This window comes from Triturus cristatus, chromosome 2_2 (genome assembly GCF_964204655.1).
Source record: "Triturus cristatus chromosome 2_2, aTriCri1.1, whole genome shotgun sequence".
In the NCBI taxonomy this organism is placed as follows: Eukaryota; Metazoa; Chordata; class Amphibia; order Caudata; family Salamandridae; genus Triturus; species Triturus cristatus.
The window spans coordinates 579,513,989-579,529,265 of NC_140582.1; the positions used below are offsets into that span (position 1 = coordinate 579,513,989).

The following is a 15,277-nucleotide window of genomic DNA, read 5'->3' on the forward strand; positions in this document are numbered from 1 at the left end:
CTGTATCTGCTGCATCTAGGGCACATCGTATCGAGGTATTGGTTATTGTTTTTCCCTCTTGAATAAGTTCATTAGCCCTAGTCTTGTACTTTTCAGGGAGATGGTGCATGATGGTCTCTAGCTCATCATAATGCGCACTGTCGTATCGGGCCAACAGTGCTTGCGTATTGGCAATACGCCATATATTGGCCGCTTGTGACGCAGTGCGCTTCTCTGGCGCATCTAGGAGCTTGGACTCTGTCAGGTGGGGGCGCCTCGCTTGACGCCGGAGAATTGGAGCGCTTCCTAGCTGTAGATACCACTAGGGAATCTAATGGTGCAGGGCCTTTAATGTAAGAAGGGTCTGTGGGGGCGGCTTTGTATTTCTTCTCTATCCGAGGGTTTAGGACCCTGGCCCTGACTGGGTCTTTAAAAACCTCAGGGGCATGTTTAATTACGCCCTTTAACATAGGTAGAATGGTAGTGGACCTATGTGTATCGTCAAAGGTATCTAGGAGAAAATCCTCCTCCACTGGGTCGGTATGTAACTCCACCCGTGGTAGTGTGCCGCCCGTTGTAATAAATGGTGAAAACCAAGGGAATCTTCAGGAGGGCATGGCCTAGATGGATGGAGGGCATGGCCTAGATGGATAAAGGTCATCCTGTGGGACATCTGGGATGTCCGGATTGTTATAATCATCCCATGGGTCTGGAGATCCAGTAGGGGTGGGATCTTGTGGCACATCTGCTGGCTCATAGTAAGGGTCCCCAAATCGTCTGGGACAGGCGACAAGGTGGGGGAACGATGAGGTGGAGGAGGTGGGGAAGGCACCCTGAAAGGAGAGGTAGCAATGTCCTTTTTCTTTAGAGGTGGAGAAGCTGGCTTGTCCAAGTGTCTCTTTTTTGAAGACCATGTCAAGTGTCCAGTCTTTGGATCCTTGGTGAGGGTTTTTTGCAAAGGATCCGGTGTGAAAAGCTCCTGTGACACTGGTTGTTCGGTCGGCGCCGAAGGTTTCGGGGCCGACTGCTTTTTAGGTTTGTCGAAGCCGTGCTTCCTTGGAACCTTCGTTTATTTGGTCGGTGCCGAAGAAGGTCTCGGCACGGGAGTGTCAGTGCCGAGGGTCTTGTGGTGTTTGGTCGGCGCCGGATTCGACACCGAAGATTTCGGTGCCGGGTTCGGTATGGAGGTGGAGGCAGATTTTTTCTTCGGTGCCGAAGGGTGTTTCTCGGCACCAGTGGTCGGCTGGCTCGAGCCCGAGCTGCCGGAAGGCTTAATAGGCTTCTTTACCGGGCCCGAAGGTGGGGTGTGAGAAGCAGTGTCCTTGGTCTTGCCTAGGCCCGGAGGCGAAGGTGTGACCGAAGCCTTTTTCGGTATTGGCGTGGGAATTGTACTCGCGACCCGCTGTGCCGGGGTGATGTCCTCCACATCTGAGTCGTCGGCCTCGGAAGCGCTGACGAGGTAGTCGTCGTCCTCCTGTTCGATGTCCTGCTGTCCCGGAGCTACGACGTCATCCCCGAAGAGGTCGACTGGAGCGGAGGTCGAGGAGTGCGCCATGTTGCGTCTAGCCTGTGATCTCGAATGGTCTTTTTTGAGCGAAAAGACTTGCAGGCGGGACAGTCTCGGGCCTCGTGTTCTGGGGAGAGGCAGAGGTTGCACACCTCATGGAGATCGGTGTGGGGAAACTTGGACCCACATCGAGGGCACTTCTTGAAGGGAGTTCTTTCCATCAGCCGAGACCGGAGCCGGAATAGGCCCTAAGGCCGCCAACCACCGGAATCGAAGAAGTGCCGAAGAGAAGATGAGTTAGATGATTTATATCTTTGAAGAAGCTCGATGAGCGAGGATTTGTGCGTCGATCGGTGAACTGGGAAGTTCGGAACCGGAGCGCTAAGTATTACATCCGAGCCCGATGGCGGAAAAAAACAATCTGAGGATGGAGCCGAAGCCCATGCGCAATGCTAACCAGAGGAGGAGTCACCAACCTTGTGACTCCCAAAGACTTTCCAAGAGGAAAAACAAACTGCAAACATCCGGGCCCAACACCAGATGGCGATCTATGCACAGTGTATAATCTGCAGCTCATATGCCTCGAACACATATATACTTCGGCTGTCAGTCGGCACTCTTCATCTACTTGTCTGTTAAAGTGTAATTCGCATTGAGCTTCTGCCAGCTACAGCCCTTACTCTGTCCACTGTGAGCACTTCATTTTGTCAGCATTAATAATAATAGAAAAAACGCTTTATCAATGTGTAATTTCTCTACATGTGTAGTATAGAACCATCGCTACGATGCCAATGTAACCAAGTTAATAGTAATGATGTTAGTCAGTCTAAAATGCAGCACACATTTTGGAAATGCAATCCTTTTCCTCCACATCATCTTATGAGTTCTGAAAATACAACATGTGTCCCAAATACACACTTTTCAATGTTGGCATAAGTAGATGAATTCAACCATGCAAAACCTTATGTAGAAGGCTGGGCAGAACTGAGGAGAGCTCCTTAAAATGTAGCTGGAGCTACCAGTACCTCAGAAGCTACTTATAGGAGAAGCCTGTTATAACCTCACTACACAGGGTGAGAAAGCTGCATGCACTAACTGCAGGTACCATTCATCCAATTCCTACTTAAACTTGTATCACGCTTCCATGTAAACCAAATACTGCTACCAAGTTTCTTCCAGTATCAAAAGTCACGTGCAGAACGCATACTACATATGCTGGATGTCAGAAGAGCGGTGATGTATTTCAGACAACAAAAGCAATCAAGAGAGACCAGTTCTTTATCACTCTCGCCCCAGCAACCACGGGTTTACCGGTGACAAATTGAACTATAGCAAGATGACTAATCCAATACAAAGATGCCTATTAGCAGTGGCACTTGAGTAAAGGCCATGGGTGCACTCCATGGGGAAGAAAGAAGCAGCGTGTCAAAGAAAAACATCTGTCAGCAGCTACAGTGTCCTCTGTACACATCTTTACGAAACATTACTTTGTGGACATCATAGCAAGCCAGGAAGCAGAGGTGCGACAGAAAGCACCTAAAAACCTGTTTGCAAAAGGTAAATGCTACTTACCAGTATGCATCTGTTCTTGGCATGTAGAGCTGTGCATAGATCGCCATCTGGTGTTGGGCCCGAATGTTTGTAGTTGTTTTCCCCTTGGAAAGTCTTTGGAAGTCACGAGGTTTGTGACTCCTCCTTTGAATCGTATTGCGCATGGGCTTCGGCTCCATCCTCAGATTTTTTTTCGCCAGCAGGGAAATGATGGAGCGCAGTAAGAAACAGTGAAGATGCCCATGTGTGTTGTATCTAAATAAGAAACTGGAACAGATCAAGGTAGCCAGGGAGGCGGGTGGGCGTGTGTAGATCTGCAGCTCTACATGCAAAGAACAGATGCATACTGGTAAGTAGCATTTGCCGTTCGAGGCATATGAGCTGCAGATTACACACTGTGCAAAGATTATATAGAAGTACCCATCCTTAGCGGCGACCACCAGTATCTGTTGCAGTGGTTTTGAGTACAGCCTGGCCCACACTAGCTTGTTGCTTAGTTTGCACATCTACACAATAGTGTTTAGTGAAAGTGTGCGGTGTTGACCATGTAGCTGCTTTGCAGATATCCAAGGGGATGTTCCCCAAGAATGCCATGGAAGCCCCTATCTTACGTGTAGAGTGGGCTTTAGGGGGAACAGATAGCATTCGTTTTGCTTTGTGGTAGCAAATCTGAATGCATTGGACAATCCACCTAGCTATCCCAGATTTGGAGATGGGGTTGCCTTTATGTGGTGGTGAGAAGGAAACGAACAGTTTGGTTTTACAAAAAGGTTGCGTTCTCTCGATGTAGTAGAGTAAGACTTGTTTGACATCTAGTGTGTGGAGAGCTCTTTCTGCAACAGTCTGTGGTTGCGAGAAGAATACGGGTAGTTCCACAGATTAGTTTAGGTGAAAGGGAGAAATGACTTTAGGGAGGAATTTTGGATTAGTACGGAAGGAATTTTGGATTAGTACGGAGAACAACCTTATTATGGTGCATTTGCAGAAAAGGTTCTTGAATGGCGAGTGCTTGAATCTCACTGACTCTTCTGAGGGAAGTGATGGCTACAAGAAAAGCAGTTTTCCATGTTAGGAATTGAAATTCACATTTGTGTAGAGGTTGAAAGGGAGGCCCCATTAGTCTGGTGAGAACGATGTTTAGGTTCCACACAGGTGAGGGTGGCACTCTGGGGGGAATTATTCTTTTGAGGCCTTCCATGAAGGTTTTTATGGCAGGTACTTTAAAGAGTGATAGGTGCTGCCTGTTTTGTAGGTAGGCTGCTATGGCTGCAAGGTGCAGTCGAATAGACGTGTAGGCTAGATTGCATCTCTGTAAGTGTAAATAGCATATGATGTGTTGAATGGACACATCTAGGGTATTGAAGTTATTGCTGTGCCAATAGACTACAAATAGTTTCCACTTGGCTGCGTAGCAAACTCTAGTGGTAGGTCATCTGGCTCCTCTAATGACGTTCATACAGTCTGGGGGGAGATTTAGATAACCGAATTCTAGGATTTCAGGAGCCAGATCGCAAGGTTGAGCTGAGCTGGGTCCGGGTGCCGGATCTCTCCATGGTTCTGGGTTAAGAGGTGTGGAGAGAGGTGTAACTTTTGGTGTGGTACTACGGATAGTTCCAGCAGTATGGTGTACCACGGTCGTCTGGCCTAAGTCAGAGCCACTAGGATTCGTGTGAGGGAATGCGGTTGTAGTTTGCGCACCACTAATGGTATGAGTGGGAGAGGCAGAAAAGCGTACGCAAATCTCCTGACCAGTTCATCCATATCGCATTGCCTTTGGACAATGGGTGTGGATACCTGCGGCGAAGCTTGGGCATTTGGCGTTTGTGGGTGGCGAAGAGGTCTATCTGTGGATGCCCCCACATTTGAAAGTACGGGTGAAGAACTTGTGGATGTAGTTCCCACTCGTGGATCTGTTGAGTTTGTCTGCTCAGGAGCTCGGCTATAGTGTTTTGTACTCCTGGGACATGTTGGGCTAGGAGAAAGATTTTTCGGGGTATGGCCAATCTCCATATGCTCTGTGCTAGCCGAGAGAGCTGTGGAGAGTGTGCCTCCTTGTTTTTGTATATAGTACATGGCTGTCATGTTGTCTGTGTGGACTATGACTGCCTTGCCTAAGATCTGTGTTTGAAAAGGTTTTAGGGCCAAAAATATGGCTAGTAACTCCAGATGGTTGATGTGGAGTAACTTGGTGTCCACCTGCCCTGCATGGTGTGATGTAGTAGGTGAGCTCTCCAGCCGGAGAGTGATGCGTCCGCTGTTAGTACTATCTGCGGAACCGGGTCCAGGAACAGTCACCCTTTGGAAAGGTTTTTGGTGGTCCACCACTGCAGAGAGCGATGGGTACGACCGTCTACCAACACCAGATCTGTCAATTGACCCAGGGCCTGGTTCCATTGGTGCGCTAAGCACTCTTGGAGAGGACGCATCTGGAGTCTTGCATGAGGTACTCTGAATATGCAAGGAGGCCATCATCCCTATTAGTTGCATGACCACTCGAGCTGGAAGAGAGTGTTGTGGCTGAAATTTGGCGCGTGGAGCCTGAATGCTTGTTAACCTGGCAGGACTGGGGTAGGCTAGCGCCCTTGAGGTGTCTATGATGGCACCGAGGTATTGTTTTACGAGGGAAGGTTGCAGATGGGACTTTGCGTGGTTTACTGTGAAGCCCAGTTCGTGAAGTAGCTGGATAGTGGCGTGCGTGTATTGTACAGACTGGTTGTATGAGCTGGCTTTTATTAGCCAGTCGTCTAGGTATGGGAAGACATGGATGTGTTGTCTCCGCAGGTGTGCTGCCACTACTGCTAGGCACTTGGTAAATACTCGTGATGCCGTGGTGACTCCGAATGGGAGCACTTTGAATTGATAGTGTTGGCCGTCCACCACAAATCTGAGGAACTTCCTGTGAGCGTTGTGAACAGGAATGTGGAAATAGGCGTCTTTGAGGTCGAAAGTGGCCAGGAAATCGCTTTGGGAGAGCAGGGGGGGGGGGGGGGAAGTACCTGCTGGAGTGGGACCATGTGAAAATGGTCTGAGTGGATATATTGGTTCAGGGGCCTGAGGTCTAAGATGGGCCATAGCGTGTCGTCCCTTTTTGGTATGAGAAAATATAGGGAGTAAAGCCCTATATTTTGTTGGTTGATAGAACTAGTTCTATTGCCCCCTTTTGTAGGAGGGAGATTACCTCCTGCTTTAGTAGTGTTAAATGTTCCTGTGACATTGGGCGTTGTTTGGGTGGAATGTTTGGGGGTAGATGTTAGTTCGAGGCAGTAGCCTGACCGAATTATTTGTGTTACCCATTTGTCTGAGGTGATGGTAGTCCAGACATGAAGGAAATTGTGGAGTCTGCCCCCGACCGGAGTGGGATGGTCTAGGGAGAGTGGAGGGAAATAATTGGATAGGGGTGGAGGCAGAGCGGGAGGGGTTTGTCTTGCCTCTGCCTTTATTATTGTTGCCTCAGTAGCCGCCTCTTTGGTAACCCCTTGTAAAGGTGGATTGGGTAGGGGCTTTATAGGAAGTGGAAGCGGTGTCAGAGGAGTAGCCTCTGGATGTGCTTCGAAAGGAAGAGCGGCAAAAAGAGCGCCTGGGCGGGTGCGATTGTAAGGCTCCCATAGATTTCGCCGTATCTGTGTCTTTCTTCATTTTTTCCAGGGCCTCATCTACTTTAGGGCCGAACAGATGTTCCTGGTCAGAAGGGTGGTTCAGGATGGAAGCTTGCACCTCCGGTTTGAAACCTGAAATCCTTAGCCAGGCATGGCGACGGAGGAGGATGCTGGTGTTAATTGCCCTAGAGGCGGTGTCGGCTGCATCTAGGGCACAGCGGATGGAGGTATTGGCGATGGTTTTGCCCTCCTGAATTAACTCATTGGCTCTATTTTTAAATTTGTCAGGGAGGTGTTGCATTATGGCTTCTAGTTCGTAATAATGTGCCCTGTCATATCTTGCCAGAAGCGCTTGTGTATTTGCGATGCGCCATATGTTGGCAGCTTGGGATGCAGTGCGCTTGCCCGATGCTTCCAAGAGTTTTGACTCTTTATCAGGTGGTGGTGCCTCGCCTGATGCTTGGGAGTTTGCTCGCTTTCGTGCTGTAGACACTACTAGGGAATCTAGTGGTGCTGGCCCTCTGATGTAGGCGGGATCTGTAGGGGCGGCCTTATATTTTTTGTCTATGTGAGGGTTGACGACCCTGGCTCTGACTGGATCTTTAAAGACCTCCGGCGCGTGCTTGATAACTCCTTTGAGCATGGGCAGGATGGAGGTGGCCCTGTGTGTCGTGTCGAAAGTATCAAGGAGGAAGTCCTCCTCCACGGGGTCGGTATGGAGATCTACACCGTGGTAGTGTGCAGCCCTCGAGTAGGTGGTTGAACCCCAATGAGTCTGCTGGTGGGGATGGTCTCGAAGGGTAGAGATCATCCTGCGGGACGTTAGGAATGTCAGGAATGTTATAGTCGTCCCATGGGTCTGGGGAGCCTGTATGCATCAACATTTCCAGTAAAAAAATTCCTGATCTGCAAACTACACATTCTACCACCACCCCTGGAGACAATCTTTCCTTCATTGAGCATGTAAAGGATATCATCTCATCCAATGACGACCCTCTAGTGTCCCAAATCTTCTTGGGAGACTTCAACCTCCACTGGTCTAAACCTAATGATCTAGCAGTGAACTGTCTTAAATCCTTCCAATTGGATCATGAGGTGACTCAATTCTGTGACAGCTGTACTCACAAGGGAGAAATTCTGGACCTCATCATTTCGAAAGGTAGCAACATCATACTGAACTCCATTATCGCATGCGACTGGTCCGACCACTACTGCATCTTCTTCATTAACAGGGAGGTGGTCGCGAAGGGCAATCAACCCAAGAAAACGAAGCAATGGAAAAGGAACCTCAGAAATCTCAACATAGAAGAGCAAGCAACCTGTTGCACAAAGGCCTGGACTTCCCAATCAGATAGGACTGATGTTCATGTCCTCACAGACTTCTATAATTCATCTATCTCCGGTATCATGGATGCTATAGCCCCTTTACAATCAAAAAAATGCCTCCTCCCAAATCTCCACACCGTGGTTCAACAATACCCTAAATTCGGAACGTCGTAATCTAAGGGCAGCAGAAAGATCCTGGCGATCCATACCATCTACCGAACACCTAAACCACCTTAGAGCTGTCGTAAGCTCATACAATAAAAAAAATTCAACAGTGCAAAATCCGACTTCTTCAGATCCCAACTTAATCAAACCAAAAACCGCCCTCAAAAACTTTTCAAAGTTGTTAGTCAACAAGCGGTCAAGGCGCCTATACGCCATGAACCTGGTCAAGGCTTTCCTACCTGCGACGAATTGCCCATTTTGCTGAGAAAATATCAAGCATCAATTCCAACATAGAATCAAAGACACTCATCTTCCAATTTCTGGGTGCACTCCAACTATTACCAAGGAGTTGCTTGTCTCCCCCCCCCCCCACTGCCCCCCCCGCTCAAAGAACAATGCCTCTTGGCACACAGTTACACCCCTCAGTGAAAGTGACATCTAGAACCCTCTGCTTGCGATCAAACCATCTAGCCACTTCAGCGACCCTCTCACACCACCCATAGTCAATTAAATTAAGGCTGCCATCCTCCCCATCTGGCCAAAGATTGTAAATGCATCACTATTGCAAGGCACGTACGTTACTCATCTGCCTAAAAGAAGCGCAAGTATCCCCCATTCCAAAAAAAACGAACTCAGACACTTCTGAATACCTTCCGTCCTATTTCCAACATCCTCACACTGGCAAAACGTCTAGAAAAGTGTGTGCAATCGCAACTCTGCTCTCACATTGAGAAATTCCAACTGTTGGATCAACATCAATCAGGTTTTCCAAGAGGTCACAGCACTGAATCTGCACTCACATCATGGATGACATTTCAAAGTTGCTAGACCAAAATTAATCTCGTCTCCGGATTCTCCTTGATCTATCCTCTGCCTTTGACACTGTTAACCACAGCAAACAACTATCCACTCTAGAACACAGGATGGGACTATCTGAGTTGGTACTGCAATGGTTTACCGCCTTCATCACTGTATTTAGACACTTATTTACCCATGTCTTCTTCCATTAATTTTTAGCTATACATAGATTACAAATATTTTTTTTCCAGAAAGACACATATGTCATCAGTGATGTAATATCTGATATCATCAGCAGAGGATTGCGGTCGCGTGAGTTATAGTTGCCTGCACTAACTATAACGGGGGAATTTCAATGGTTTTTCACAAGTGAAATGTCCAGCTAACTAGAACGTGTGAAACCTATGGTTTTTTAAGTGAATATATATATATATATATATATATATATATATATATATATATATATATATATATATATATATATTTTTTGATTTCTCTTCGCCCATTACTGCATTTGTCCGTTCTCAAGTGTTAGGCGCTCGGAATCGCGCTGGGGTCATGAAGTTACCTCGCATTTATTTGTAACGATTGTTCTTTGCCCCCTTATTGTTACCTACCTTCTCTAAATGTGATGCGCTTCCAATACCCGCCTGGGTCATGTTCGCGCTATACAAAACTTTATAAAGTACTTTAGTTGACAAAAATAAATAAATGACAGTAAATTTACCTTTGTCTTCAGGTGCAACCTCACGGGCCTTTTTAAGATCCTCCTTCAAATAATAAAGAAAAAACACAATCAGTACACCACACAGTAGAAAAACGTGTAACCTAAAAAGAGAACCGAGTCTTACCAATGCCTGATCGTAATCTTTGAGTCCCTGCCTGCCCTGAGCTCTTCTGTAAAGTGCTTTTGTGTTCGACGGGTCTATTTCAAGAGCCTAAAAATGAAAAATACTGATTTATTACAGGCACGAGTAATGCAGAGCAAATCATGTACAATAAAATTTACAGCTAAAAAGCAAAAGAAAGATTAATATTATTTGACATTGATAACGTATTCCAATTGATACTTAACATTCTGTATGCTTTTTAATCTAAATTTAGCTGTAGGCAGAAGACTGGATCGAGATTGCTTCCTGAACAGGTCCATTGCTGTTCTGCCAATACATATATCGTGTCAATTGCTGTGGCCACCCAAAGACCACATATGCACCATCAACATTACTTTGGCCCAATTTTTCCTATTCCAGAGGCCAAAAAATAAAACCAGCATTTACAATGCAATAGGTCTCGCATTTACGCGAGTTTGAGCTATTCACATTGCAAATAACAAATGCCTTTTATTTGTGTTTTCGTTTCTAAAACATAAATAAAAGGCATCGTCATTTACAATGCGAATCGCTTAAACTCGCGTAAATGCGAGACCTATTGCATTCCAAATGCTTGTTTAATAAGGAAATGTATCTCTAATAACTTGTCCACACCTATTCCCTCTCATAAACAAGTGCATGGAACAGATTCACCTCAGAAATTATTACTGAGGTTGATGTCAGCTAGCAAACGGCACGCTCCAATACCAGCGCACAACAAAAATGAGACGTCATCTATGTGCGCATTTGCGCTTTTGGCTCAACGGATGGGGGCTTTCTTGAACCACAGACAGTAATGTCTCCAGTAGGAAAACCACAAAATCACTCAACAAAATAACACACTGTTATAAGCAGGGCCACTGGAATTATGGGATTGTGTGGCCACTGCTCTTTTCCGCATAATTATAGATCTGACACATTTGCCACACATCATCATTTGCCGCATAATCTGTAGATTTCAACAAACAAAAATTTTGTTTCTCGCGAAAACCTATTGCAAAGGTGGTCTGGTTACATTTCTGTTGCTTATTGCTGCATTTGGGTTCTAAACTGGTACTCATGAGGTGCAACCAAAGCCCAGACGAGTCTTTAGAAGTGTGTAAAGGACAAAATAATAAAGTAATGTTATCAAAAATCTTACACATTAAGCCGCATCATGTGCCTTTTTACAGCATAATTTACTCAGCCATACCACAATTTCAGGTGCTCTGGTTATAAATCAACTTCAGCCCGCCCCTGCAGCCGTACGTAACAACTAAGGCAGGTTGAATGAACGTTTAAATCACGCCTCTCTGAAAGCCCCAATTCAAACTCTGAATGCACTTTGTACGATTAAGAGGAGCTCCGAAAATAGCAATAACTCGTAACTCCTCACACCGCCAAGCGCAACCATCCTTGGCAGGTGGCTGAAAATCCACCTCACGCCAATAACCGCATAATCACTGCTGTTAGCATGCTCTGCGGGAACACGGCTTGAATGCGAAGACAACGCATGGGTTAATTGTCAATCTTTTTTTTGCATAGTGCTACGTGCCGCACTTCAGTTGTTTTAGGAACTATGAATAACACAATGAAACTGTAACCCAATTTAAACCACTCGTAAGGACGGAAGGCTGAGTAGAGTTTCAACTTATGACCTTCAGGGTACTGCATTTTACAGGCGGAGACCTCCTGCACACTTTGTAGTGTGGAGTCTGGCACTTTCACCACGGGCGCGCCAGCCCTCTCTGCTGCTGCGGCCTTGGAGTGCTCCCATGCCTGGGTTTGTCTGCTGGGAGCTGCGCAGGGTGGGGAGTTTCCTGAATGGAATTGTTTTTTTTAATGTTATTTTATTATTATTAGGGGGAGTGACATATATACAAACTTTTATTTCCCTTCCGCCATAGCTCTGCTTTGATATACCGTACTGCGCTTGTGGTGAATGCCCCACCGACTCTTTTACCGCTTGCTGTGTCTATGCACCTGGATTGCCACTCTGCATGCGTACCATTCATCTACTTGTTCCCTTGAACCGTCACCGAGAAGGACATGTGCTGATCTCAAGCAAAACGATCCCCCCCCCCCCGCCTTGTGCCGCACATCGCCATCGGGGAGTTCCCACCTTACACGCCGCCTGCCTGCCTCTCCCTGACCTCTGAGCCTTCTTTGGTAGTGGTGGGGGTGACAACCTGATGCCGCGGGCGGCCCTTGCGGCATCTCCGGCGATCCCAAGATGGCGGCTCAGCCTTGGTGATCTCCTGGCCCGCTCCGAGGCCCTGAACTCCGGTACTCCTTCTAGTGCACCCCAGAGAGAGGAGGATCCTGGAGAATTGCTGGCGCCGCTCCGGCTGAATTAGCGGTGCCGCCTCCCCTCCTTGGCACCGGCAGAGCACCCGCCTGATTGTGAGGTGATGGGAGCGCCTAGAGAGATCCTACCCGCAGTACACCCTGGGCGGACCTGACTGAAGGAGGTGCGGCGCCGGACAGTCGATACACGCTCTGCCGCCGATCGGGCGGCGCCGAAAGGAGAGGAATGTTGCTTCCCCCTACTGTTTCTGTGCCGCTTTGCCATAGAGGGAGCCCACACAAACTACTGGGTTGGCGGACTGGGCCTATGACTGGCGGCCTGCTGTGGCGATGGGCCCTACGGTGGCAGAAGGGTTGCGCGACCCAATCATACGCGCCCCCTCCCCACGCTGGTCTGCGCCGGTGTGCCGGGACCAGACTGCCACTGCAGAGATCCTGGGCCAGACACGAGGCCACCCCTCCTAGGAGGGGACTGCAAGTCAGGAGCTGAGGTGAGCCTGGGAACGGACTGTCGCACTTCCTGGCAGCCACTAAAGAGGTGAGGAGCCTGGGCGCTTGCTTGATCCTGGGGAGTGGGGGATCTGGCCGTCAGTCGGGCGGCAGGGAGTTTTCTCCCCCCCCCCCCCCCCTTGTGCCGCACACCCGGCCCCAGCATACCCCTGCCTGCCCCGCGCATCTCCCCCACCCAAGACGCCATGACGTATTTGCTTGGCTTTTCCTGCCGGCCTCGCCTGCCAAAAGGTTTCTTGTCTTTATGGGGCCATGTGTTTGGCCCCATAAAGATAAGAAACCTTTTGCGACCAACGCAAAGCAAGCGAGTCCGTCCAAATGTGACGGCTCGAAAAGCCAAGCAAATACGTCACCAACACCTCTTTTCCAAAGGCTGGCCACAGTTTAGCATAAACGGTGATGCCAGCTAATGGAAAAGAGGGGCGGGCTTAATGCCCCTTACAGAAAATACCTGTTCAACACTAAATCTCGCCAGCAAGACTGCGCATGCACGCAGCTACGCCAGGCGAGACCTAAAAAGGTAGTGGCAAGTGTACCTATCAGGAAATAAATGACCATGAACGAACATACCCCTCAATAGAGGGCAGGGCAGCAGCGTGATGAAAAAATGTACAGGAAGATATAGCTATCCTTAATGAAGTCATAAAATAAGTGACTTTTTCTAATAGCAACACCTTTGCAGAAATCCATATCTAGAAAAACTCATGCACCTACACCAGAAGAAACGGTGAGAGCTAATCCATGTTAAAAAAAACAACCAAAAAAAAACACTACAGAACCGAACCAAGCATTACATTTTCACAGCATCACATTAGTAGTACTTGTTGAACTAGAGCAAAGAGCAGAATGATTGCTCGCAGGATGAGGTAGATCGGCTAGGTAAGAACTAAAGAAGCATTGGCAAACAATAGGGACCTACGGAGGGGGGGGGGGGAGGGGTGTGTACGTGTATATATATATATATATATATATATATATATATATTCACTGAAAAAAACATAGGTTTCAGGGGCGTTCTAGTTAGCTGGACTTTTCACTCGTACAAAACCATTGAAATTCCCCCGTTATAGTTAGTTCAGCTAACTATAACTCGCGCGCCCGCAATGCGCTGATGATGATGTCACATATTACATCACTCATGACATGGTCAGTGACATCACTGATGACATCATCCAGTGAATGTGTGTTTTTCAGAAAATTACATATGTTTTATATATGTATATCTCAAGGTTGATGGAAGAATAAATGGGTATATAAGTGTCTAAATGGATGATTTGTTTTTGAAAAATTGATTGTATAACTGACTGATTAAGTGTATCTTAGTGAATACATGGCTTAGTGAGTAATGTTTAAATGTGTAAATATCTCTATCAGTCTCTCACTTTGTGTATAAGTGGCTGCATGGGTTGGTGAGTAGCTACATGAGTGTCTATATAGGTTATTAGTTGTTTTTTTGAGTATCAGTATGAGTGTCTGAGTGTCTGTATGGTTCGGTGGGGGTATTACGTAGTGCATAGGTGCATGAATGAGTGACTCACTGTTTGTATGTGTTGAAGACAGCATGTGTGCAGGACTGTATGGGTGGATGTGTGTGTGTGTATGGGTGTGTTAGTGAGTGAATGACTGTCTCAATAGTGTCCTTATGAGTAACTACATATGTTTTAAACTAGTATATGTGACTATTGGTGTATATAACTGAGTATATGTGAGAGTGAGAGATTGAAAGAGTTCCTGTATAAATAAGTATGTGTTTCTATAGGTGATTGTTTAAAAGACTAAGTATGTGTAAGTTTCTGTAGAAGTGTGTGTATAACTGTATATGCAAGTAAATGGAGGTTTGATTCTTTATTAGCATGAGTGACTATGTGTGTGAGTAACTATGGATGAGTGGCGTTGTGTAACAGGATGTATAGGTGTGTGAGTACATATGATGAGTGAGTACATGTATCAGTGACTGTATAGGACTGTTGGTGAATGAGTGGATGTGTATGTGGATCTTAGAATTACTGAATAGGTTGTTGTAACTGGTATTGGTATGTCCATTGTTTTGAACATTGTAGTTTCTATTTTTGAATGTGTGTATCAAAGGTTATATTAGGGGAAGAGGAGGTCTGCCACTCTATCACAAGGATGATGTCATGAGTGATGTCAATGACCATGTCATGAGTGATGTAATATGTGACGTCATCAGCAGTGCATTGCGGGCGCGCGAGTTATAGTTAGTTCAGATAACTAGAACGGGGGAATTTCAATGGTTTTGTACGAGTGAAAAGTCCAGCTAACTAGAACGCCCCTGAAACCTATGGTTTTTTCAGTGAATTTCTAAGGTTTTTCAAATGCTAATTCCTAACTATAACGTGCCTGAAACCTATGGTTTTTTCAGTGAATTTCAAAGGTTTTTTAAATGCTAATTTCTAACTATGCCTACAGAGATAGGACATAAGAAGAAAAAACGCACAGAAAGAAAAAACAAGAAATGCAGAAAGAAGCAACAGAAGTCCTCAAAGACGAAGAAAAGTGCAGGAAGAAGGATAACGTGCAGAAAGAACAAACAGAAGAGCAGAAAGAAGCCTTGTTGCAAAATCATCCTGTACCCTCAACTTTTTCAGATGGATACTGGTGGTAACTGAGTCTGACTAACCAGTCCTATGTTAAAAGACACTCAGAATACAGTGAAAACATCTACATAC

General features: G+C 46.6%; 1 protein-coding gene across 1 annotated transcript in view; it reads right to left on the bottom strand.

Annotated features, from left to right (window-relative positions):
- Positions 1 to 15,277, bottom strand: part of PPID (peptidylprolyl isomerase D) — a 78,799-nt gene that overhangs the window by 4,594 nt on the left and 58,928 nt on the right. Inside the window, exons 8-9 of the mRNA XM_085641731.1 lie at positions 9,774 to 9,860; positions 9,650 to 9,692 (exon numbers count right to left, since the gene is read on the bottom strand). Coding sequence (XP_085497857.1) covers positions 9,650 to 9,692; positions 9,774 to 9,860 — 130 coding nt within the window. The remainder of the gene's footprint in view (positions 1 to 9,649; positions 9,693 to 9,773; positions 9,861 to 15,277) is intronic.